At 43.6% G+C, this 23,955-nt stretch overlaps 1 protein-coding gene and 1 pseudogene across 1 annotated transcript in view; one reads left to right on the top strand and one right to left on the bottom strand.

Moving 5' to 3' along the window:
- Window positions 1–766: 766 nt before the first annotated feature.
- Window positions 767–884, top strand: LOC126238584 (5S ribosomal RNA; annotated as a pseudogene).
- Window positions 885–12,475: 11,591 nt separating this feature from the next.
- Window positions 12,476–23,955, bottom strand: part of LOC126237462 (dehydrogenase/reductase SDR family member 11-like) — a 62,086-nt gene continuing 50,606 nt past the window's right edge. The window contains exon 5 of the mRNA XM_049947600.1: window positions 12,476–12,627. Coding sequence (XP_049803557.1) covers window positions 12,580–12,627 — 48 coding nt within the window. The 3' untranslated portion in view covers window positions 12,476–12,579. The remainder of the gene's footprint in view (window positions 12,628–23,955) is intronic.

Raw genomic sequence — 23,955 nt, 5'->3', positions numbered from 1 at the left:
AGATGCAGGGACATACTTGATAAATTTCTCCGTTGTCCTTGTATTGACGTTCGTAGTTTCCATTGTAACAAATTTTTGTTTACTAGGAGACCCGCATAATTTAAAGTTGTTTCTTCTCTGGGAGCACCTCTTCTTCCTTTCGGGGTTTTTAAGATGTCGGTGAAGGACTTCGCTCAGATGATGAAAGGGTTGACGAGTGTTCCACTCCAGGAGGCGTTTCACATTGATCTTGTGAGGTAGGTTCGTTGACTTTCCATCCTTCTGCTAGATTGGCTTCATCAGGCTAAGATACCTACAATAATCATAGGAAACGAAATAAACAAATAAAAATTCAGGTAATGAAACATCTGAGGTGAAAAACGGGCGTGAGAGCCCAATAGGCCAGCCTGGCCGTAATAAGACCAGGATGGCTTTATTGGTGTACACGCAACTATCCGTCCTTCCCGCGCATGCTTCTGCCGTTTCTAACAAACCCATCTTGACATGACTGAAAGGTTTCAAAACCATTACTAATATGCTTCAAAAGAACTACCAGTCCATGAAGCAGCCTCAAACGTTGATTACTCCACAGCTTAGAAAGAATATACCTTAGTAACGTAGCAAAAACCTCCAAACGCAAGGATTCACGTCTGCCACGGAATAACGTGAAACATGGCGCCTCTTCTTCCTTTTTGCCACTGGGACGCCATTTCCAGTCACGTAGGTGCTGCCATCCAACGAATTTGAGTGGAAATTTCCAAAATAAAGGGGAAGGTGGCCACACTGGGCCAACGGCCTTGCCGCAGTGGTAACACCGGCTCCCGTCAGATCACCGAAGTTAAGCGCTGTCGGGCTGGGCTAGCACTTGGATGGGTGACCATCCGGTCTGACGAGCGCTGTTGGCAAGAGGTGTGCACTCAGCTCTTGTGAGGCAAACTGAGGAGCTCTGGTCTCGGCAACTGACATACTGTCGGGAGAGCGGTGTGCTGACAACAACGCCCTCCATATCAGCATCCAGTGACGCCTGTGGGGTAAGGTTGACACGGCGGCCGGTTGGTACCGTTGGGCCTTCGTGACCTGTTCGGGAAGAGTCTACTCTGACCTCACTGGAGACTACGGCCTTATTTGACGTACCTACCGTATGGAATCACAGCAAGAAATAAATGCAGATGCTAGTCAAGCATGAAGGATTAGGCGGTTGTCCTTGACTACGGACGGCACCTGTGCAGTGTCCTCAATGCGTTGCAAGTACCAATTTTGGTGAGAGAAATGATCTGTCTAGTTGCGAGTGTTATCTATGAAACTGATCGCATAATCCTTGGCGGCCGGCCGCAGTGGCAGAGCGTTTCAAGGCCCTTCAGTCTGGAAACGCGCGACCGCTACGGTCACAGGATCGAATTCTGCCTCGGGTAAGGATGTGTGTGATATCCTTAGGTTAGTTAGGTTTATGTAGTTCAAAATGGTTCAAATGGCTCTGAGCACTATGGGACTTAACTTCTAAGGTCATCAGTCCCCTAGAACTTAGAACTAATTCAACCTAACTAACCTAAGGACATCACTCACATCCATGCCCGAGGCAGGATTCGAACCTGCGACCGTAGCGGTCACGCGGTTCCAGACTGAAGCGCCTAGAACCGCACGTTTATGTAGTTCCAAGTTCTAGGGGACTGATGACCTCAGATGTTAAGTCCCATAGTGCTCAGAGCCATTTGAATCCTTCGCGGTAATGCCATTCGAATGTGAACAAATTGTTAGTTCTCGTATGGTGGGTACTTTCGTAAACAAGGTATCCGAAGTGCCTTATGTTTCAAGAGGCACCGTTTCGAAGATCAATACCGCATACACGGAAGCCCGAAAAACATCATCTGCTGAGTCACAAGCGGACGGAAGTTTTTGTTGATCGTTCGTGGCAGACAGTCATTGAAGAGGATTGTGACGAAAAATAAGGAGACGACAGTTGTCAACGGAAATGCAGAACTGAATGTCGCACTCGAGAGCGCTATCAGCACCAAAACAATAAGTTCCGTAAGCTGGAAATTGCACGCCGAACAACAATTCCAAAATCGCACATTAGTGATGCAAATGCTCGTAACAGGGAAACGTGGTGCCGAAGCCACAGGACCTGGACGAGCTAGCAGTGTAAAAATGTCATTTGGTCGGATGAGTCTTGTTTCACTGTGTTTCCAACTTCTGGCCGACTTTACGCCGCAAGAATGAAGCATGGCAGGAGTTCGGTGATGGTCAGCCACATCGTGGTATTCCATGGGCCAAACGTTACTCACCAAGACAGCATTACCGCCAAGGGTTATGCGATCATTTTGGCGCATCGGGTTCATCTCATAGATGTTTGTTCCAAAACGGTGATGCTTTGTTCCAAGACGACAGGGCCCGTGTTCACACAGCTCGCATCGTCAAGCCATGGTTTTGTGAGCACGAGGATCAATTATCGCATCTCCCCTCGCCACCAGAATATTATTGAGCCTTGTCATCTACTTATGCGAGAAGGATGCGTGATCGCCATCCAGCTCCATCAACGTTTCCTCAGCTTGCCACTGATTTGAAGTTTCCCTTGAAGACATATTGTATCTGTATTCATCCAGTCCCAAATAATTAGAATTTGTTTTGAATACTAACGGTCTTCCCACGTCATATGGTTATGTGCCGTGTTTTTGGTGTTTCCATATTTTTGTCCACCCCTTCCTTGTAAACATAGTGGAACATGACTGATTTGACGCGGATGCCCTCCACGAATTCCTTTCATCTTAGATAGCACAACCTACATCATCAATTATTTACCCTGATATCTTAACACATATCTTTTTGTGCCTCCTTTTCTCAGTGTTTTGCAAATATTATTTTCCTCGCCTATTCTGCTGAGAACCTCCTCATTTATTGCCTCATCCGTCCACCTAATTTTCAGCTCTGTAGTTCCACATCTCATATGCTTAGATTCTCTTCTGTTCCGGTTTTCCCACAGTCCATGTTTCACTATCATACAATGGTGTGCTCTAAAAGTATATTTCAGAATCGTCTTCCTGAAATTAAGGCGTAAGTTTTATACTAGTATACTTCCTTTGGCCAGGAATGCCCTTTTTGCCAATGCTAGTCTGCGTTTTATGCCGTCATTATCCGTCCACCATGGGTTACTTCGCTGCCTAGGTAGCCACTTCGTGATCCCCAATTCCGACGTTAAGTTTCTCGCTGTTCTCATTTCTGCTACTTATCATTAATTTCGTCTTTCTTCGATTTACCCTTAGCCCATATTCTGTACTGGTTAGACTATTTTTTCCATTCAACAGATCTTGTAATTTTTTTGTCATCTTTAACTTCCGTCCGGCCATTTTTAATTCGTGTGAACTATTCGCAATAATTAAGCACTCATCACCGTAGGCTTCCTGATCCAATCGGTGTGTCTCTGTAAAGGTTTTCTCGAGTTTTACGCAAAATTTAATGCAGACGCATTGCTCCTGTAGTTCTGCCATCTCGAAGTTCGCAAGTTATGCGACAAAATATTCTACTCAATACAGCACTGAACAATAACTAACAGATATACAAAGATGTAACTTCCGGCAGTGACACACTGAACACAGGCGTTTGCACAGATTCCAACCGCACTTCACTCCATCACAACGTTGGCGCACAATTACGAACTTTACGGAATTTTTCGAACAGAAAGTTACACTTACCACTCTGCTGCACAGCTGAATCATATACCAGGTATCATAGCTATGTTATGATGGCACCAGTATAGAGTGCTAATAAATTAAGAGGCAATATACACGGTGTAGAAGATAATTGAGGGGCTGAGAGTGCAAGTGGTTCAAGTGCCTGCCGAAGCAAACGCCAAAGTTAAATGGTGTTACCATCGAAACACAAGATATTTTTTTCATAACAGTCAGTTAATCTGTCTATAGTTCTAGTGCAGTTAGAGAATGTAGTGACCCTAATACATGGAACATACTCTACTTATACTCCTTGCGTCTTAAAACTTTTACTGTGAAGCAGGTACAAGTAGAAACAAATTTTGCCTATTGTGGTATATTCTGAGGATTTTTTGGTAGGTCAGACTTCCAATCCAATGGAATTACATTTAGCTGGTAACCCTGTAACAACTTTGTTTCAAATGACCGCGCGGGAAATAGTACTTTTGGGAGGGGAGGGTCTTGGTGCTCGGTTCCTATTTGAGCTAGGAAGATGGGGCAATATGATTTTGGTTTGGCCTGGACAAGGTCCCGGTTGTGGCCATTCGAACAGCTGTCTTGTTTGGTTGATTGATTTTGGGGAGGGAACCAAACAGGGACGTCCTCTGTTCCACTGGAGTACGAGGAAGGAAACCGGCGATCCCTTTCAAAGGAACCATTCCGGCATTTGCTTGAAGCGATTGAGCGAAATTTCGGGAAACCTATCACGATGGCCGGACACGAGTTTGAACAGTCGTCCTACCGAATGCGAGTCCAGTGTGCTAACCACTGCGCCACCTCACTCGGTGCCGCTGTCTTACTGTAGCTATGTTACAGTATGTAAGTAGGCTGTTTAGGTTTTTATGTTGGTAACGCCACATAGCGCTCTGTATGAAAATCACTGACTGTGCTGTGTGCAGTCAGTGGCTGGTTTGCATTGTTGGAATTTTTGCTATTGTAGTGTTCGGCAGTTGGATGTGAACAGCGCGTAGCGTTGCGCAGTTGGAGGTGAGCCGCCAGCAGTGGTGGATGTGGGGAGAGAGATGGCAGAATTTTGAGAGCGGACGATCTGGACGTGTGTCCATCAGAAAGAGTAAATTTGTAATACTGTATATCATGAACTGATATATATATATGATGACTTTTGAACACTATTAAGGTAAATACATTGTTTGTTCTCTATCAAAATCTTTTATTTGCTAACTGTGCCTATCAGTAGTTAGTGCCTTCAGTAGTTAGAATCTTTAATTTAGCTGGCAGTATTGGCGCTTGCTGTATTGCTGTAGTTCGAGTAACGAAGATTTTTGTGAGGTAAGTGATTCATGAAAGGTATAGGTTACAGTTAGTCAGGGCCATTCTTTTGTAGGGATTATTGAAAGTCAGAGTGCGTTGCACTAAAAATATTGTGTGTCAGTGTAGTGTTGATCAGAATAAGTAAAGAGAGAAATGTCTGAGTACGTTCAGTTCTGCTCAGCTGTTTGAAAATCAAATAACGTAAGAGGTTTATCAGCACAGTAATTCATTAATTTTTCTAAGAGGATGTTTCAAGTATATTAAGCAAGGTTTGAACGACGAAGCAGAGCTAGTGCCTAGGCAAATTGTGCTCTTTTGAAGAAGATGTTAACTGGGCTGAAATCAATGCTCTTCAAATGACACCATTTGTAAGTGCACCGTTCGGATTTTACGTGCATAAACAGTCACCCTTATATAAGTCCGGACTAGACGAGACTGATGGTTTACATTTGATCTACCGGTGTATCGAACCTCGGACGAAGATACGTTTTCACCGTTTGAAAAAGAAAAAAAAAATTGTCTCGTTTGGATTTTAAATGAAAAAAACGTTTTTTCTGGGTGATTTTTGGAGTGTGGTACTTCTACGCTTTAAACTAGTACGAATCTGGTTAAATTTTGTGGTTTGGTAAATAAATAGATAAGCTGAAAACGAAAATGTTTGATTCCAATAATCTTCATGTTCAATAATCTTTATCCGTCGTCGAGATACAATGCTTTAAAGTCACGCTAAACGTAACATACAAAAATCATTCTTATGTGGACTGATTACGCGAAAACATTATAAAAAAAAGTGGTTCGAATTTCTCTGAGCAATATGGGAGTGAATATTTGAGGTCATCAGTCCTCTAGAACTACTTAAACCTAACTAACCCAAGGAGATCACACAGACCCATGCCCGAGGCAGGATTCGAACCTACGACCATAGCAGTCGCGTGGTTCCGGACTGGAAACACTATAAAATGCATTCCTACAATAAAATGGAAAATTTGCTCAAAAATCTAGCTTCATTCGGATTTTACCTGCAAAAATCACCGCTTTGTTAGTTTTTGTACACGCGCCACTTATATGATTCAGACTCTTGCAAATCTTTTAAAATTTTGTAGGAAGATAGGCAAATACATGTAATTAATGGTCGTCCTGTTTGTTTGTGAGAGTTTTATCCATATCCACGGTATAAACGCAATAGTTCGATTGACAATACAAAAAACTTATACCAGATCAGTCGTTGCCCAAGTCAACAAAAATCTACATCGGTTGCCAAGCTACAGTGATCTAATGTCATAATAATGATAAAGTAAAATATAGGAACAAAAATGAAAAATGCCCCATCATAGAACAAAAAAGCGGATACGTCCTGGACAGAGTTAGGAATGTAAAAGAAGAGAACTAGCTTCTCAACTTGTCTGGCCACCACAAAGAAATTAAAAGACTACAATTAGGCGGTCATCGTTTGGGATCCCAGCCATGTTCGATTCTCCGAGATGAGCTGGCGTCTCTGTATGATCTAATCGAACGCGATCTCAAAGGACGTGTCTCAGTACCATTCGGTCTGTGTAGACCAACGTGTGTGATCATCCCACCTGATTTTACTTCCCTCCTTGATAGTGTTGTTATGGCAGCATTCCATGAGGAAGTTTTGGCAGCTTTTCACCGCGATGAGTTATCTGACACTGTAGTTCGCTCTGCTTTCCGCATATCACCGGATTTGGATGGGCTTTCCAAAGAATTTTATGTTCGGTTTTGGCATCTGTTAGGAGATACGATAACATCTAAGCTCGGAAAAATTGTTTTAATTCCCAAAAGGATGGGACGTCTCTCCGTGGATGAGGGTCCGACCGATAACGCTACCCAATTTTGATTATAAAATCATAGCGCGTGAGATAAATAGCTGCTTGTCGGTTTCGCCTGCTGGCATTGTCTCACCTTATTATACACACATCAAAAAAGTTTTGCATCACCTCGGTGCCGAGAGTTGTGGAACATGTACAGAAAATTGGAATAGAGTTCAACATCATTTCAGCCCTTTTTATTGCTCATGAAAACCACACATTGCATGTTGTACCACCATACAGCGAGACCTTCAGAGGTGTTGGTCCAGATTACTGTACATACCGGTAGCTCTAATACCCAGTAGCACGTCCTCTTGCATTGATGCAAACCTGTATTCGTCGTGGCATACTATCCACAAGTTCATCAAGGCACTGATGGTCCAGATTGTCCCACTCCTCAACGGCGATTCTGCGTAGATCCCTCAGAGTGGTTGGTGGGTCACGTCGTGCATAAACAGCCCTTTACAATCTATCCCAGGCATGTTCGATAGGGTTGATGTTTGGAGAACATGCTGGCCACTCTAGTCGAGTGATGTAGTTATCCCAAAGGAAGTCATTCGCAAGATCTGCACGATGGGGGCGCGAATTGCCGTCCATGAAGACGAATACCTCGCCCATATGCTGACGATATGTTGCACCATCGGTCGGAGGATGGCATTCACGTATCGTACAGCCGTTACAGCGCCTTCCATGACCACCAGCGGCGTACGTCGGCCCCCCAAAACATCAGGGGACCTCCATCTTGCTGCAATGTCGTGTCTAAGGCGTTTAGCCAGACGGGATTGCCTCCAAACACGTTACTGACGATTGTCTGTTTGAAGGCATATGCGACACTCATCGGAGAAGGGAACGTGATGCCAATCCTGAGCGGTCCATTCGGCATGTTGTTTGGCCCATCTGTACCGCGCTGCATGGCGTCGTGGTTGCAAAGATGGACCTCGCCATGGCCATCATGCAGCCTATTGCACACATTTTGAGTCGTAACACGACGTCCTGTGGCTGCACGAAAAGCATCATTCAACATGTTGGCGTTGCTGTCAGGGTTCCTCTGAGCCATAATCCGTAGGTAGCGGTCATTCTCAGCAGTAGTAGCCCTTGGGGGGCCTGAACGAGACATGTCATCGACAGTTCCTGTCTCTCTGTATCTCCTCCATGTCCGAGCAACATCGCTTTGGTTCACTCCGAGACGTCTGGACACTTCCCTTGTTGAGAGCCCTTTCTGGTACAAAGTAACAATGCGGACGCGACCGAACCACGGTATCGACCGTCTAGGCATGATTGAACTACAGACAACACGAGCCGTGTAACTCCTTCCTGGTCGAATGACTGGAACTGATAGGCTGTCAGAGCCCGTCGTGTGTCCGCAGCTCGTGGTCGTGCGGTGGCATTCTCGCTTCCCGCGCACGGGTTCACGGGTTCGATTCCCGGCGGGGTCAGGGATTTTCTCTGCCTCGTGATGACTGGGTGTTGTGTGATGTCATTAGGTTAGTTAGGTTTAAGTAGTTCTACGTTTTAGGGGACTGGTGACAATAGATGTTAAGTCCCATAGTGCTCAGAGCCATTTCAACCATTTTTTGAGACCCCGTCGTCTAATAGGCGCTGCTCATGCGTGGTTGTTTACATCTTTGGGCGGGTTTAGTGACATCTCTGAACACTAAAAGGGACTGTGTCTGTGATTCAATATCCACAGTCAACGTCTGTCTACAGGAGTTCTGGGGACAGGGATGATGCAAAACTGTTTTTTGTGTTTGTAGTTGTCTCCCGGGTCGCACTCCGTTGACTCCCGTTGTTGAATGTCGTGACCGTATCTCGATTGCTTCTAGTGTTCCTGAGTCGGAAGCTTTACTTTTTATTGATTTTAAACATGCGAATGTTGACAGCTGGTGGTTTTAATGATCTTCCTAAATCGGTATTCAGGTGTTTATTGACTTGAATGTTCGTCTTACTCCCCTCCCATAGAAGTGTGTGAAGGTGTCCTGTGTGGCAGTTCTCTTTCCACGTTGTCATTCGTGCTATTTCCGGAATCTTTACTGCAGTCCATAGCTGCTGGACTGGGTGGCTGGTCGTTATTACGAGAAAGGTTCATCGGTCGCGTTTATGACGATGTCGTGGTGGTGTTTCTTCGTACTCTTGACGACATACCGATGCTCAGAGACGTGTTGGATGCATTTTGTCGTTTACGGGAGCGCAGGTTAACAACCAGAAGTACCAGTTACTCTGTCTTGTGTGTATTTGAAGCGGTTGAGATTCCATGAGCTGTGGTGATCTCCCGCCATCGATCGTTGGGTGCTACAGTTCATCGTTGTCCGATGAAAATGGTTGCATTAAACTGGAAGTGCGTCCCTGGCAGGATTCAAGGAGCGATCTTTAAACACCAGCGTCACTCCCTCTCGTTACTTCATAGGGTTCGGACCTTGGAAACTTACGTTTTGAGCATTTTCTTGCCCAAATTTTTTCCCTTCCTGCGATGCGAAAATCAAATTTTCGGGTGCGCTATGGGGTTATGGCGAGACGCTGGCTGATGGAGGTTTTTGGTTCCCTGATATTTGGGTCAAGGCTTCTGCTTTATTCCTTCGACGCACTGTTTTAACGTGTCCTCGCGTCCGCCAATCACTTATAGCTCGCCTTTTTGCTTGTCTCCGACCAACGAGCTTTACCTCTCGAATAGGTTTTGGTAAGATAAATAATAAATTAAGGCCTATTCGTGAATATTTTCTTGATGTTGTTATGTGGGAGTTGCTATTCTTTCCCAGTAGGATCTCTATGTCAGACATCTGTTATGTCTCTGGACGTTTCCATACTTCCTCTGTGGAGACCCTATCACCAGAGACAGATTGGAAGCCTGTTTGATCCAATGTCAGCCTGCCTGTTTTTCCGATGCAAGTGGCATCCTCATGATACCAAGTCGATCATAACCTTATCCCCACCAACGTTCGACTTTTTCGCATTGAGCTCAGTGAGATGGACCGATGCAATCATTTTCATGAAACGGATACATTATGTCATCCTTGGTCGCCTGCAGACGCAGACATTGGAGTTGGCTCTGCCGACAACTTATCTTTCGTGCCAGGACGACGGAAGCGGCAATCGCCAGTGAGATTCCTCTGTGTCCCGATTCAACTTTCTTTCCCTGAACGCAGAACAATACTGCTATGTGGCTTGTCCGGTATTATGTTCATTACGTGGCGGGGAGCGGGTATGACCCGGACCCTTGTATCTTTCACCAGTATATGGCCCATTCGACATGGCAAAGGATGCACGCTATCATGAGCCTTTAGCGAATGTGCTGTACCTGGTATCTGATCACTAGGGAGTTGGATGAACTGCAGAATCACTTTTCTGTTCGAATGTTTCGCTCTTGTCACCTTGTTTTTGGTACACAAGCAAACAAACAAAAAGATAAAAACAGTTGTTGAGCTAACTGGTTTTCTTGCTATTGTCGTCATGGTCCCTTTTCAGGTTTATTGTTAGAGAGTTTATTTTATTTTTGTCACCTTAATTGTCTTGTTTTTTGTTTAATTTATAAAAATTAAATAAAAATTGTTGCAGGGCAAGAAGGAAATGATTTTTTTGTGGCAGAAATCATGTAGCATTAAAAATCTGATGTGCTGACCACTTTTTATAATCGTTATTTTTTATTGAAAAATTGCAACTAGTTGCTCAAAAAGGAAAGAAATAACGATGCGTAGGGTCACTACATTAATAGAGGGATGAGAGGGGGTTAAGGGGAAGGGGGACGAGGCATCGTGACTAAGCCTCGGAATTCGACCCTTGCCCACCTTGTGTCCACCCAGCTCCAGCTCAAGCAGACTGTGTTCACGCTTTCCTGCTTTTTTCTTTAAAAAAAAAGTTCACCCTCACGGTCCTTATTATGACATTTTCGGCTCACAAAACAAAGCAGGTTGTAGGTTCCTTACCACTTAATATCCTGTTCAGTGGCCTTCCACTTCGATGCCAGTCTGCATTCTGCGAGTGAGGGAGCCTGTGCGGTGTGTGGGTAATAAAACACTCATATGCTGCCGCCTCAACCCATGAAGCTACAGTGACATTCCAAAGGTCATGACGGGTTCTTCGCTCGAGGTCAGGTGGGTTTTCTCGCATGGTCCGTTTCGTCTCTGCCCATACGTTTTTAATAGGGTTTAGGGTGATGCAGAGGAAGGCCAATCGAGAAGAGATATCTCATTCTGTTCTGCCAACTACTACTGCACGATCACTGACATGAGTGTGGGAGACTAGTCCTGGTGGACACAGTTACTCCCTCACGATGGAGCTGCCGCATTGGTGAGAACATACACTACTGCCCATTAAAACTGCTACACCACGAAGATGACGTGCTACAGACGCGAAATTTAACTGACAGGAAGAAGATTCTGTGATATGCAAATGATTAGCTTTTTAGAGCATTCACACGAAGTTGGCGCCGGCGGTGACACCTACAACGTGACATGAGAAAAGTTTTCAATCGATTTCTCATACACAAACAGCAGTGGACCGGCGTTGCCTGGCGAAACGTTGTTGTGATGCCTCGTATAAGGACGAGAAATGCGTGCCGTCACGTTTCCGACTTTGATATCTGTACAGGACCTGCAACAAGCGGTCGTGCATCATCCTGAAGAAATGTAGGGTTTCGCAGGGATCTAATGAAGGATAGAGCCACGGGTCGTAACACATCTGAAATGTAACGTCCACTGTTCAAAGTGCAGTCAATGCGAACAAGAGGTGACCGAGACGTGTAAACAGTGGCACCCCATACCATCACGCCGGGTGATATGCCAGTATGGCGATGACGAATACACGCTTCCAACGTGCCTTCATCGCGATGTCGCCAAACACGGATGCGACCATCATGATGCTGTAAACAGAAGCTGCATTCATCCGAAAAAATGACGTTTTGCAATTCGTGCACCCAGGTTCGTCGTTGAGTTCACCAACGCAGGCGCTCTGTGATGCATTTCGGCAGGATGATGCACGACCGCTTGTTGCAGGTCCTGTACAGGCCTTTCTGGATACAGAAAACGTTCGACTGCTGCCCTGGCCAGCACATTCTCCAGATCTCTCACCAATTGAAAACTTCTGTTAAATGGTGGCCGAGCAACTGGCTCGTCGCAATACGCCAGTCACTACTCTTGATGAACTGTGGTATCATGTTGAAGGTGCATGGGCAGCTGTACATGTACACGCCATCCAAGCTCTGTTTGACTCAATGCCCAGGCGTATCAAGGCCGTTATTGCGGCCAGAGGTGGTTGTACTGGGTACTGAGTTCTCAGGATCTATGCACCCAAATTGCGTGAAAATGTAGTCACATGTTCTAGTATAATATATTTGTCCAATGAATACCCGTTTATCATCTGCATTTCTTCTTGGTGTCGGAATTTTAATGGCCAGTAGTGTACATGTCGAGCAGTGATAGGGATTAATGCCTGACTTTCTGCGATAAACTGCGTGTCCTTGTGCTAGAGGCATCCAGTGTACTGAGGTGATCATTCATCCAAGTGCTAACCGGGCACAACGTTGCTTGACTTCAGTGGTCCGTCAAGGAACTGCGTTTCTAATGCTGTAAGACGTTTGTTACCTGCTCCAGTGAAATGGTGACCCAGTAGCCGGGCGATCGTTTTAGCCCTTTGTTAATCGGGACAGACCCTACGTGTTTACAGCAAACCAAGACTAACTTCAGATATCACGCTGAAACAACTTTATTTAAAATAACTACAATACAAATTTCACAGAAACACCTCTTGTCGACATCGTAAATGGTCGCGCTAGTGAAAGTGAGCGGCTGTTGATGCCTCGCTGAACTCTAAGGTCTGAAGTCACTTCCAGTCGGTCGGATGACGATGTCGTACACCTGTAACATTACACAATTAGGCAGTTACATCCTCATTCTTATAAATCTTGGAATTATGATAACGTCAATACTTGCCAAATATCTGCCAGCAAGATAACCTGCATAATTATACTAGAGAATTTATCGCTCGCGTATTTTATTTTCGTTAATTCAGGACATTTCTGAATCAGGCACTCTGGTATCTCAAGTTCAGAGTAACTTAGCGAATGAAATAGAGTACATTAGGTTTTTCTGTTGGAGAAACCATGGCTCCAAATTCTTTTAAATATGAGCATTCAGGTTTTTCATATCCAACAGAGAATGTTGTATTCCTCAGTGAAGTTTTTCCATCTGTCAGGTGCTCGTCCAGGTTGCGTTGGGATTGGGTTGATTTGGGGAGAAGAGTCCAAACAGCGAGGTCATCTGTCTCATCAGATTAGGGAAGGATGGGGAAGGAAGTCGACCGGGCCCTGTCAGAAGAGCCATCCCAGCATTTGTCTGGAGAGTTTTAGGGAAATCACGGAAAACCTAAATCAGGATGTCCTGACGCGGGATTCAACGATCGTCCTTCCGAATACGAGTCCAGTGTGCTAGCCAGTGCGCCACCTCGCTCGGTCGTCCTGGTATTTTGTCATCTCCAGGAATACAGAAAATGTGCCGTCCGCCAACAATCCTGGTGACTTGTTACTGGTGCCAACTGACCACTTCTGCTGGAACGAAAAATTACGGTTCCTAGGCGACGGTGCCTGTTCAACGGGTATTTAAGCGGTAGTAAAGGCCTTGAAGTGGAGAGTCGCCTGGACTAGGAAGAGCGAGTACGGTGTAGGGACCTTGGCTGTCTGCGGCTTGCCGGCCGAGGTGGCCGAGTGGTTCTAGGCGCTACAGTCTGGAACCGCGCGATCGCTACGGTCGCAGGTTCAAATCCTGGCTCGGGCATGGATGTGTGTGTGATGTCTTTAGGTTGGTTAGAACTACTTAAACATACGTTCTAGGGGACTGATGACCTCAGAAGTTAAGTCCCATAGTGCTCAGAGCCATTATTTTGTCTGCGGCTTGTTGATATCGGCAGTGTGACTGTTGATGTGAGGGGAGGGACAGTGTGTGTTGTCAGCCGCCCGGCCTGCCCTGTGGTCTCCTTTCTGTGAAATGGTATTGGGCAGTGCTTCATAAGGAAACCACAACTGGAGCGACATCCCTGCAGAATAGCGGACTGTAACGTTGAGTACCGTGATCTAGGGGTAGATTTTAAATAAAAATCATCAGTATTATTGACTGAAGACTTTCAGCATAAGAAGTCACCCTCATTTAGCCAATGGCCTTGTCAAAGAGGGCGGAGGAGCGGACAGACGTTCAGGGCACATTCTTGTCCTTGTGGTGGGAAACTGCCTCTAAACTGTGGCATGAGGATGCAGGGGGCAATGAAAACCACTGAATGAAATATACATAACGCCTATCCACAAGACATGTTGCCTGTAACTGAAAAAGTGTGATGATGATCTCTCCATTGGCAAAAGAATTGAGGATAGTCCTCCATTCGGATCTTCGTTACCTGGCAAGGTGCAGGTGACCGTGAGAAGAACACCAACAGCAGCAGAAAATGGTATAACTGGAGTAGGATTCGTTATGAATCGAAGGTAGGGGTAAAGATTGTGTTACTGTGGACAGTTGGGGCAAGTGTTTGCACAAACGTTCAATCACCATCATTGCTACAAACATTGAGATGAAATTTCGTGATAAAGCAGTACAATAAATGAGACAGAGAGCCAGACAGACAGAGAGACAGACAGACAGAGAAACACACACACACAGAGAGAGAGAGAGAGAGAGAGAGAGAGAGAGAGAGACAGAGAGAGAGGGGAGGGGATCGAATGTAACAACTTGTCACTGTTCCACGGAAAATTATATAGTTTGAGGCAAGTTGAACCGAAACTATCATTGCCCCACCCCACAATATTTGGGGTTGTTGAGGAGGAAAATAGCCGTAATTTATTGCACTTTCAGAGCAAGTTATTACTATTCGAGAGGCAAGTTGTAGCTGAGTTAGCAAAAAATAAAGATACTGTGATTCAGCAACCCAAAACTGTAACAAGTTTTCAGCTGCCAATAAACCTACGGCCTGGCACAAGAAGCCATAGGTAGATGAAGCCAGAAAGGTATACTTTTGCAAGAATCTACAAGTGGTCCTGCTGATAGAGGAAGAGTAGCTGCCGAGGCCTTAGATGGCATGAAGTTATCTGCGTATATAGGTTTGATGATCACTGCCAGGGGTGTATGCGACTGAACAGCAGCAGTACGAAATCAGACTGCAGCAATAGCAACCTCTATTATCTTATAACCATGCCTGGCACTGGGCAACTTCCTTCGTCTAAGCGACGTGGATCGATGCCTTGACAGAATAGCAGTGGATCAAACCACTCTACAATCTTCCCATTTTCGTTATGTAGTTTCTGTCATAGAACATATCTCGAAATTGTCAGCAGGTGGCGACAGCTATCAACTTGTGGAGAGTCATCTAGAAACTGCTACTAGACGCCAAGTTCGTTACACTGACTGCACCTAGCTCTGATGTCATTGGGAGTAAAATGGTGCCTTTTAGCTGCAGATTCTTCTGCTGCCTGACTTCTACTGACCTCAGCTGCCTATCTGGGAGTCTACAGTTCATGGCTGATAAAGACTAGCTGCCGAGCTGCCACTTGCCCTGTGCAAAACCATACTCCTACTACAGGCTTGCACTGCAGGACACTACCATTTTGTTTGGTGCAGATCCATGGCTCACATTTGGGCGCTCGAGTGCCTCCTGTGCAGAGCTGTGCATCTGCATCAGCCAACATAACTCACTTCTTTTTGGAGCTGCATGCCAGTCACCTACCCTCAGGGCGTGACACTGTGGTTCTTTATTCGCCAGAGAGCTAGCGACATGACTCCGCAGCATTGCCACTGCTACTGGCCTGCTGGGGCCTTTGAAGACCTCTCCCACCTGAGGTCAAGCATACTGTCCATACTCCAGGGCTGATGTCCGCCTCCAGCTGCTGACTAATTTTAATGCTGTTTTCTGCAGTCACCACACTGTGCCTTACACACTGTAAACATATTACTGAGAACCACACTGTGATTACAGCGGACATCCACGTAGCTCCATGAATTTGATGCCGTGCTAATGAACGTGCTGCGTCTTCACAACTATAGTACGTTAATAAATTGCAGCTGTTATACTGACCCATAGTGCTGCAACTGGCGTCAGAAGTGCCTGATTGTGGGGACTGGAAGAAGAAGTGGCCAAATGGTTTGGGACGATGTCGACAGCCATCAGAACAGTCACGACACTCACTCAACTGTGTTCTTTATGCTGTACATCCTCTTTGTTCTTTCGTGTTTGTTTTGTGTGGAAGTTAGATACCACAACATCGGGCAGTTATGTTTTATGATTATATTTGTTAATATGGATGAGGATGTCGAAATGAGTCAGAGATGTATGCAGGTATGTGTCCAGTGACGTGTGTGGAATGTAATCTGTTGTGTCTTAGTGCTCTCTGAACTGGATCAGCCCCAGTGACATGTTCAACACACTGCTGTTAAGTAATCATGCTAGTCAGTGTCATGAGTCCAGATGGCTTATGATTTGATGCATGGACTAGGAGTATTATTTTAGTAATATGGTTAGTTGTACGCTTATTACTTCCATTTTGTTTTTTTCTTTCTGCTGTTGTTTTTCTAGTATGGGATAGAGACTTCACAATGACTCAGGCAAGAACAAAGGTTGTTACCAACAAGCTAGCTGTACCATCCTTATTCAAGTAAGTAGTTCAGTTTAGACCATATAACACTGAACTGCATCAGCGAATAGATGCTATAAGAGAGGAAAAGGTCTAGTGCAGTTTGATGGCTCCCACCTTAGATTAAATTAGCAGTGGATTATTTAAGACTTTTTCGGATAAGGCAGGGGAGAATATATTGGCATTTATAGATAACCTGTTGATAGTTGCGAAGCTGGGATTTTGGACAGATGAAGCGCTTTTCCAGATGACCAAGTTGCCCTTGAAGGAATAAGCCAAAGTTTAGGTTATGTACAATGAAGACGGAAGGAAAAGTCAGGAAAGGGCTGGTGCAAATTCTGAGTTCGTCAGCGTTATAGGAGCCGGAATGTCGGTTGATTAGGGTACAAAAGGGTAGGGAATAGACATTTTTGTTGGAGGTGGGCGCTCAGATGCCAATGGTGAGACTGGAAAAGTTACATCTTTCCCATTGTAGGTTATGTCGAGTGGGAGATGTACAATTGGTACGTTCGGCGATGTTAATATTTCATCATCAAGTTGGGGCAAAGTGATGCTGGGAAAGTATGTATCTATATGGGGAAAATGTCCAATCTATGGTTATATTTCCTGTATAAGCATCATCCTGAAGTTGACCTTGAGCAATGCGTGGTAGAACTTGAGGGAACATGGTTCCATCTGGGAAAACTGTAGTCGATGAACCCCTGTCACTAGATTAATCTTTCATGAAGTGCAAACTGACTAAACTGAATGCAAAGTCACTAACGCTCAAATCACGTGGCAAAATACTACAAGGTAAGGGAAATTTCTTATGGTGTGTTTAGGAACATAACTGTCTGCAAATGTGTTGTGTAGTAGGATCATTGGAAGAAAACAATGAATTAGGATAGAGCATGAGGTTTTGTGCACAATACTATTGTACACATGCAGCATACAGATGATAATTGTCGATGTCAAACTTATCCACACTGACAAACTTTCAGTAGTGCCCTTCAGAATGTTGCCTTTTCGAATAAGATCTTATGTTCTGCAGCCTGTCTCCTGAATCATCTCTAAAGACTTTGCCACAGTTGTATTGCTGACGTGATGGATGAAGCAGGTGATGTTATCCACATAATCCTCGATGGAGTACAACCTGTAAGGCTCGCTAACTGCCCATAGAGCTCACTAAGTTTTGGACACTGCTTTACCTGGCAAGCGAATCCAGATTTGGAAGGGGTGACTATAGCGCAGGTCTTTGTAAAATCTAGAGTGGTCAAATTTTCTTTCCGAAGAGTAAAAGGAATACAGCAGGGTTAAAAATGCAGAGTACACTCACACTGGCAAAGGATGAAGAAGGCATTTACAAACATCCTTTTCTATGGAACTAGTCCAGCGTTCGCCTTATTCTATTTATAGGAATCACAAACAACAAAATTGTTGCATTTAGCGTGACTCCAATCTCATGCAAACTTCGAGTTCAGTGACATGAGCACTGCATCTTCAGCTCTATGTCTGCAACAATACTTTGAAAGAGAGCTTCACACATTTGCGGTGATCACCAGTTTTTCCAAGTGCTGTACCTATAAAGCTTACGTGGAAGTTTTACAAGTAATCTGTATCTATGGAGTAATCTGTGTGCAGTACACCAGCCTGTGTGCAAATCGTCTGTAAGACGATTGTCATATAAGACACTGGTGATGGAAGACGCTGAAGCCCATAAACTGTTATGGACTGTTAATTTAAACGTGTTGTTGCAGTGATAGACGTTACGCACAAACAACGTTGAAACACACTAACTCGAACCATTAAATTACAGTCCTGATAATGAAGGAGATGAACCGTCATTAAAAGTTGAAAGCTGGCAGGTTTTGAGCCAGACAGTAAGCTCAATCCGTATTAGCCATAAAATTCTGTTCCACTCTCAAAGCAAGGGAGGATGCTGACGCACTGTTGGTGTCAGGACATATTTAAATATGGGTGGGTTCTTGATTATGAGTGTCAGTGATATAACTACCCATCCCGAATCAACGATTGTTTGGTAAACTGGTGAGTGTATCTGAAACCTTGGGTACGTAAAACCTGTAATGAGCCGAGGGTAATGATCTGGCAGGTGTTCTCTACAGCCAGTCCTGTATTACCATGGATTCGGGGAGTGCTGCAGTGATTGCTGTGGAACGATACCGCACATTGATTCACCTTGTCAACTTCGTGACTGGGTGTGTTAAACCAATGCCACAGACGTTACGGAGGGGTTAACGACATGTGTGAGGTGCTCCAGAAAACCACGACTCCCTCTTAGCAAAAGCTGCGCCCTCACGCTGAGGTCAGTATAGTGTAGAGTAAGTAAGATCTCTGCACCAATTCGAGATTTCAGCTACAGCAGTCAACATCGACTACTCGTTTATCCGAGACTATGGAGTTTCAGATGAATTAGCAGTGTGTGATGCTTTGGCAGTCTATGACAGTTTAGAATCATGCAGTACATCTGTAATAACGAAGTGTGTCAAACGTGTTATATTAGTTCACTTTATTGCATAATTGGATGTCATGTGTTGTAGTACAATGAGCCTGCTCCCAGACAAATCAAAGAACCCACAGTTGTGGACCAAGCGAGGTGGCGCAGTGGTAGCACACTGGACTCGCATTCGGGAGGACGACGGTTCAATCCCGCGTCCGGCCATCCTGATTTAGGTTTTCCGTCATTTCCCTAAATCGCTCCAGGCAAATGCTGGGATGGTTCCTTTGAAAGGGCACGGCCGACTCCCTCCCTCCCCATCCTTCCCTAATCCGATGAGATCGATGGCCTCGCTGTTTGGTCTCTTCCCCCCAACAACCAACCAACCAACCAACCACACTGGACTCGTATTCGGGAGGACGACGGTTCAAACCCCCATACAGTCATCCTGATTTAAGTTTTCCGTGATTTAGGGAAATCACTTCAGGCAAATGCTGGGAGGGCTGGTTTGAAAGGGCGTAGTCGACTTCCTTCCCTAATCCGATGGGACCGTTCACCTCGCTCTTTGGTTCAGGTGAAGGGACCAACCAACCAACCAATCAACCAATGGTGGCCAGACGAAAGTACTTTTGCCTGGTCACAACAGAATGTAGCCTGTTTTGGAGGAACAGGATGTTGGATTAACTGATCAGACAGTGAAGATAGTAAAAACAACCTATAAAAGCTGCTCATCCCGAAAGTAAGGTGCATTCCGTTAAGGAAAATGTCCATTGAGGTGAAATAGTTATCATTAATAACTTTCGTTGCCCCCTGCCAGACTCCAGGTGAATTAGTTTATCTATGTTTGTAGGACTCCACATGGACAGCCTACTTTTCCAAGTTATTTCCGGGATGCTTGTGTTCGTATGTAGTATTAATACCGAATCTAACAACCTATCTGTTCTTGTACATATTACGTATTATCTGTTCTTCTAGTGGTTCAAAGAGAGAACATCAGAGTAGGAGATCAAGAATGAAATACTCGGATCAAAAAGGAGTGTAAAGCACGGATGTAATATTTTGCCCCAATTGTTCAGCCTATAGATCGAAGAAGCAATGATGGCTATTTCTTTTGTTCCCAAGTGCACGATTAAAATTCAGGTGAAACGATACCAATGACAAGATTCGCTGATAATAATTTTATCTTGTATGAAAATGAAGAAGAATTAGAGAATCTGTTGAGTAACGACTTAAGACTATGGACCAAGAGTAAATCGAAAAAACACCAAAGTAATGAGAAGTACAGAAATTAGAACTGTGAGAAACTTAACAGCGCATTTGGGGATCAGGAAATAGACGACGTTAAGGAATTCTGCTACCCAGGCAGCAAAAAACCCATGACTGACGGAGCAACTAGGCCAGGAATGTTCTTTTCGATGGTTCTACGCTGCTTTTTATGTCCAAGAGTACTAGTACCACGCATGGGCATTAATTTGAGGAAGAAATTTCTTAGAATTTACCTTTGGAGCACAGCATTGTATGGTAGTGAAACACAGACTGTGGGAAAACCGGAACAGAAGAGAATCGAAGCATTTGAGATGTGGTGCTGCAGAAGAATGTAGAAAATTATGTCTACTCATAAGGTAAGGACTAAGATGATTCTCCACAAAAGCGCCGAGTAAAGGATTATATGGGAAACACTGACGAGGCAGGATGATAGGACATCTGTTAAGACATCAGGGACTACCCTCCATGGTACTAGAGGGAGCTCGAGAAGGTAGAAACTGGCAACAATCCAGCAAGTAACTCTCTTCCAGTCTACGTCCTCAGAGATTGTAGAGGAAGTGCTACTCTGATGTGAAAATATTGGTTTGATGCCGCCCACCACATATATCCTCTCCTGTGCCAGTCAGAAGACGTAAGACAAAAAAAAATTGCTGTTAACTCAAAAGACCATAGTAAATTAGACCTTCTGATAATTTTGACATGGAAATCAGTAACACGTTCATTGTAATTATGGAAAACGATTAAACGTGTGACACTGTCAGAATGACAATGTTACTAAAGTTCATAGAAACGAAGATTTACAGAAACTGACAGATGTTAATTAATATTAAACAATCCGTTCACGTATTTGTGCGTGACTAGAAAAGTCGACGTGCAACTATCTCTCGCGATCGTCCATGGGAAGCGTCTTTTACTAATTGCCAAGAAGTCCTGGATCCCGGACTTGATTTTTATTCAGAATTTTAGCAGTTGCCAGAATCAACAGCGGTGGCCGAAGACTGGCAGAACTAGGCTGATTCCTTGTACTGAAAAGCACCTGTTGAAAAGGGTGAAGGATCGTATAGTGTTTCGGAGCACGTTCTTACCCTTGGGGTGGGAAACTGCCCCTAAAAGGCGGAAATATAGCGGGGATGAGTGAAGCGAAACGGAAAGAGGATAAGGATTTCTGGTTAGAAGTGTATAGGGTATTATCAACCACAGCAGAAAATGGTGTAACAAGAGTAGAATTATCCGACAATATGAAAGAAGGGCAGAGAATGAGGTACTCTCAAAAGTTCAGTGATACGGTTGTTTTCTTTAGAATCGACAACTTACCATCACCGACAACAATATCTCTCTCTTCATGTGTATATGCCAACCTCAAAAGCAGAAGATGAACTAGATTTCATCTGCCTTTACATACTGTGTTTCAAATTTCGTGCCCTCACCCCAAAAAAGGTAATGCAGAAGACACTGCAGTCAGCATTCTCAAAAATAATGGATGCAATTATGAGAGAAAATTAATTACCTGATTAAAGACAATCTTTTAAACGAATCACAGTTTGGTTTCCAAAGTGGCAAAAATACGGAAACAGGCATAATAGAATTCATAAAGGGTGTACTTGATGCTCTTAATAAAGATGAGTGTGTCACAGGCATATTTTTAGATCTTTCGGAGGCGTTTGATACAGTCGACCACAAGATTCTGTTAAATAAATTGAAAGCATTACGAATAAGAGAGGTAGCTAATGACTGGTTTGAATCATACCTAGCGGATAGAAAACAAATAGTAGAGATAGCATATACTTCAAATTGATCTAAACATTTAGTAAAACACTTATCAGAACAAAAATTACATTAATATAGGGGTTCCACCAGATAGCATATTAGCACCAATAGTGTTCCTGATATACATCAATGATTTTCCCAGTAGTGTTACTCATGGTGAAAAATTCTCTTCGCTGATGACAACAATATTATAGTCACAGACAAAACAAGAGAACTCTTTGCCGAGAAAGCAAATGGAATTCTCAAGGAAGTTTGATTGGTCAATAAGCAAACATGGACACTGTCATATTTCCTCTTCAAACTAAAATTCGTGGCATTAGTTTCCTTTATGTTCAATGTTAAATTAAATCCAGACTCTACAGACTGTGTAACGAATGCAAAATTTCTAGGAATGAATATTGATTCTCAGTTGAAGTGGTGTGAACACACAATGGTACTTGCAAACAGGATTCTAAGGGTATAACATGCTGATGACATTCTATCATCAGTGTGTAACATGCAGTGTCTTTTAGTTACATGTTAATGATATGTACACTGCCATAACAAACTTTTTTTGGGGAACAAATGCGCAATTTTCAAACTCCAGAAAAGAGCCATAAGAATAATAACCAAAAATACCAGTCGAGCTCATTGTAAAGACCTGTTCTAAACACTGGTAAATGTATTCACATGAAGCAGTTACAATTCCCAGTCGGTTGTACACATCAAAAATAACAACGGCAATTACAGCACAAACAGCTCTGTCCATGACCATGCAACAAGAGATAGAGTCACCCTTATATTTACCAAGAAAAGATAAACATAAAACTTAAAACAGCATTTTCTACCAAGGAATAAAACTGTACAATAAACTACCAAAAGAGATTAAAGACATTGCAAAAAGACACTTATTTAAAAAGGCAGCTAAAAAGTATCTGTTAAGCAATACATTTTATACATTGAAGGATTACTTAGATAAAACAGAGTAGGGGTTTGATAAAAAAAATGCTATACAAATAAATAAATAATAATAATAATGATTATAAAACATGCAACATTCGACATAACACCTTCACTTTATTTCTAGAAAGGAAAAAAGAAGGAAAAAAACACTTACCCCCAAGCAATGCATAGCACAATTCCTCTTTCTGAGCTCAACATCTCACTCATTATGGAGCCGATAGTGAGATTTGAGTGAACAGTGTGGCATTACATTATTTAATAAGTTATTTGTAAAATAATGTATTGTATACCAGGAGTAAGTCTAATGATTGTCTCTAACTAGAAGTCTGTAAATATATGTGTATACCAATTAGTTTATTTTAAATTGGTCTACACGTGTAAATACTTTGATATGTCCCATATCCTTGCAAAAAGAAATATACAAATTAATAAAGCTACTACTACTACTGAAATATTTAACATTCATGGGTGGCTGCAACATTGTAGGCGCAGAAGGAACAGTAGACATATTGTTACTGTCGAGCCCATATGCTCCTGTAACTGAGACAAGAGAGAGAGGCTAATTTTTTTTTTAAACTAATTTTAGCTAGTTACAATGAACACACTGTTTACATTTGGCTGGAATGTTCCCGTGTCTGAGTGCCTTTCCCAAGTATACCTCTTCCTCTTGCAATTTATAATCATGGCCACACAGATATCGCAGCATCAGATTTTGGATTGTAAGGCGTTCCTAGGAGTACATAGACACACGGATCACAATTTAACAGTGATGAAGAGTAGACTAGTTTGGAAAAATCAATGTGGAGGAAGGTAGGATACGGTAGTACTAAGGAGTGAAGAGATGCGTTTGAGGCTATATTGGCTGAAGATATTTTGGTAACGAATACTACAATAGGCAGTCAAAGAGACACGGACATGCCCAAGGAGGGCAATCACTGAATATTAACAGAGGAAATAGGTGCAACGGGGGTAACAGCGAAGAAACCATGGGTAGCAGATGTGCAGTCCCACCGACATTTGTACCGTAAAGACATTTAAGTCAAAAAAACTTGGAACAAGAAGACTATCTCACGACGGACTAAATGTACACGAATCTTATGTGTTTCACCGGCCGCATAGGCGGCGTAAAATATCCTTGTTTTGTAGTAAGTATTAAAGTTAATCGTA

This window comes from Schistocerca nitens, chromosome 2 (genome assembly GCF_023898315.1).
Source record: "Schistocerca nitens isolate TAMUIC-IGC-003100 chromosome 2, iqSchNite1.1, whole genome shotgun sequence".
NCBI lineage: Eukaryota > Metazoa > Arthropoda > Insecta > Orthoptera > Acrididae > Schistocerca > Schistocerca nitens.
Note: the sequence above shows the minus strand (reverse complement) of the source record. Positions and strands in the feature narration are given on the sequence as shown.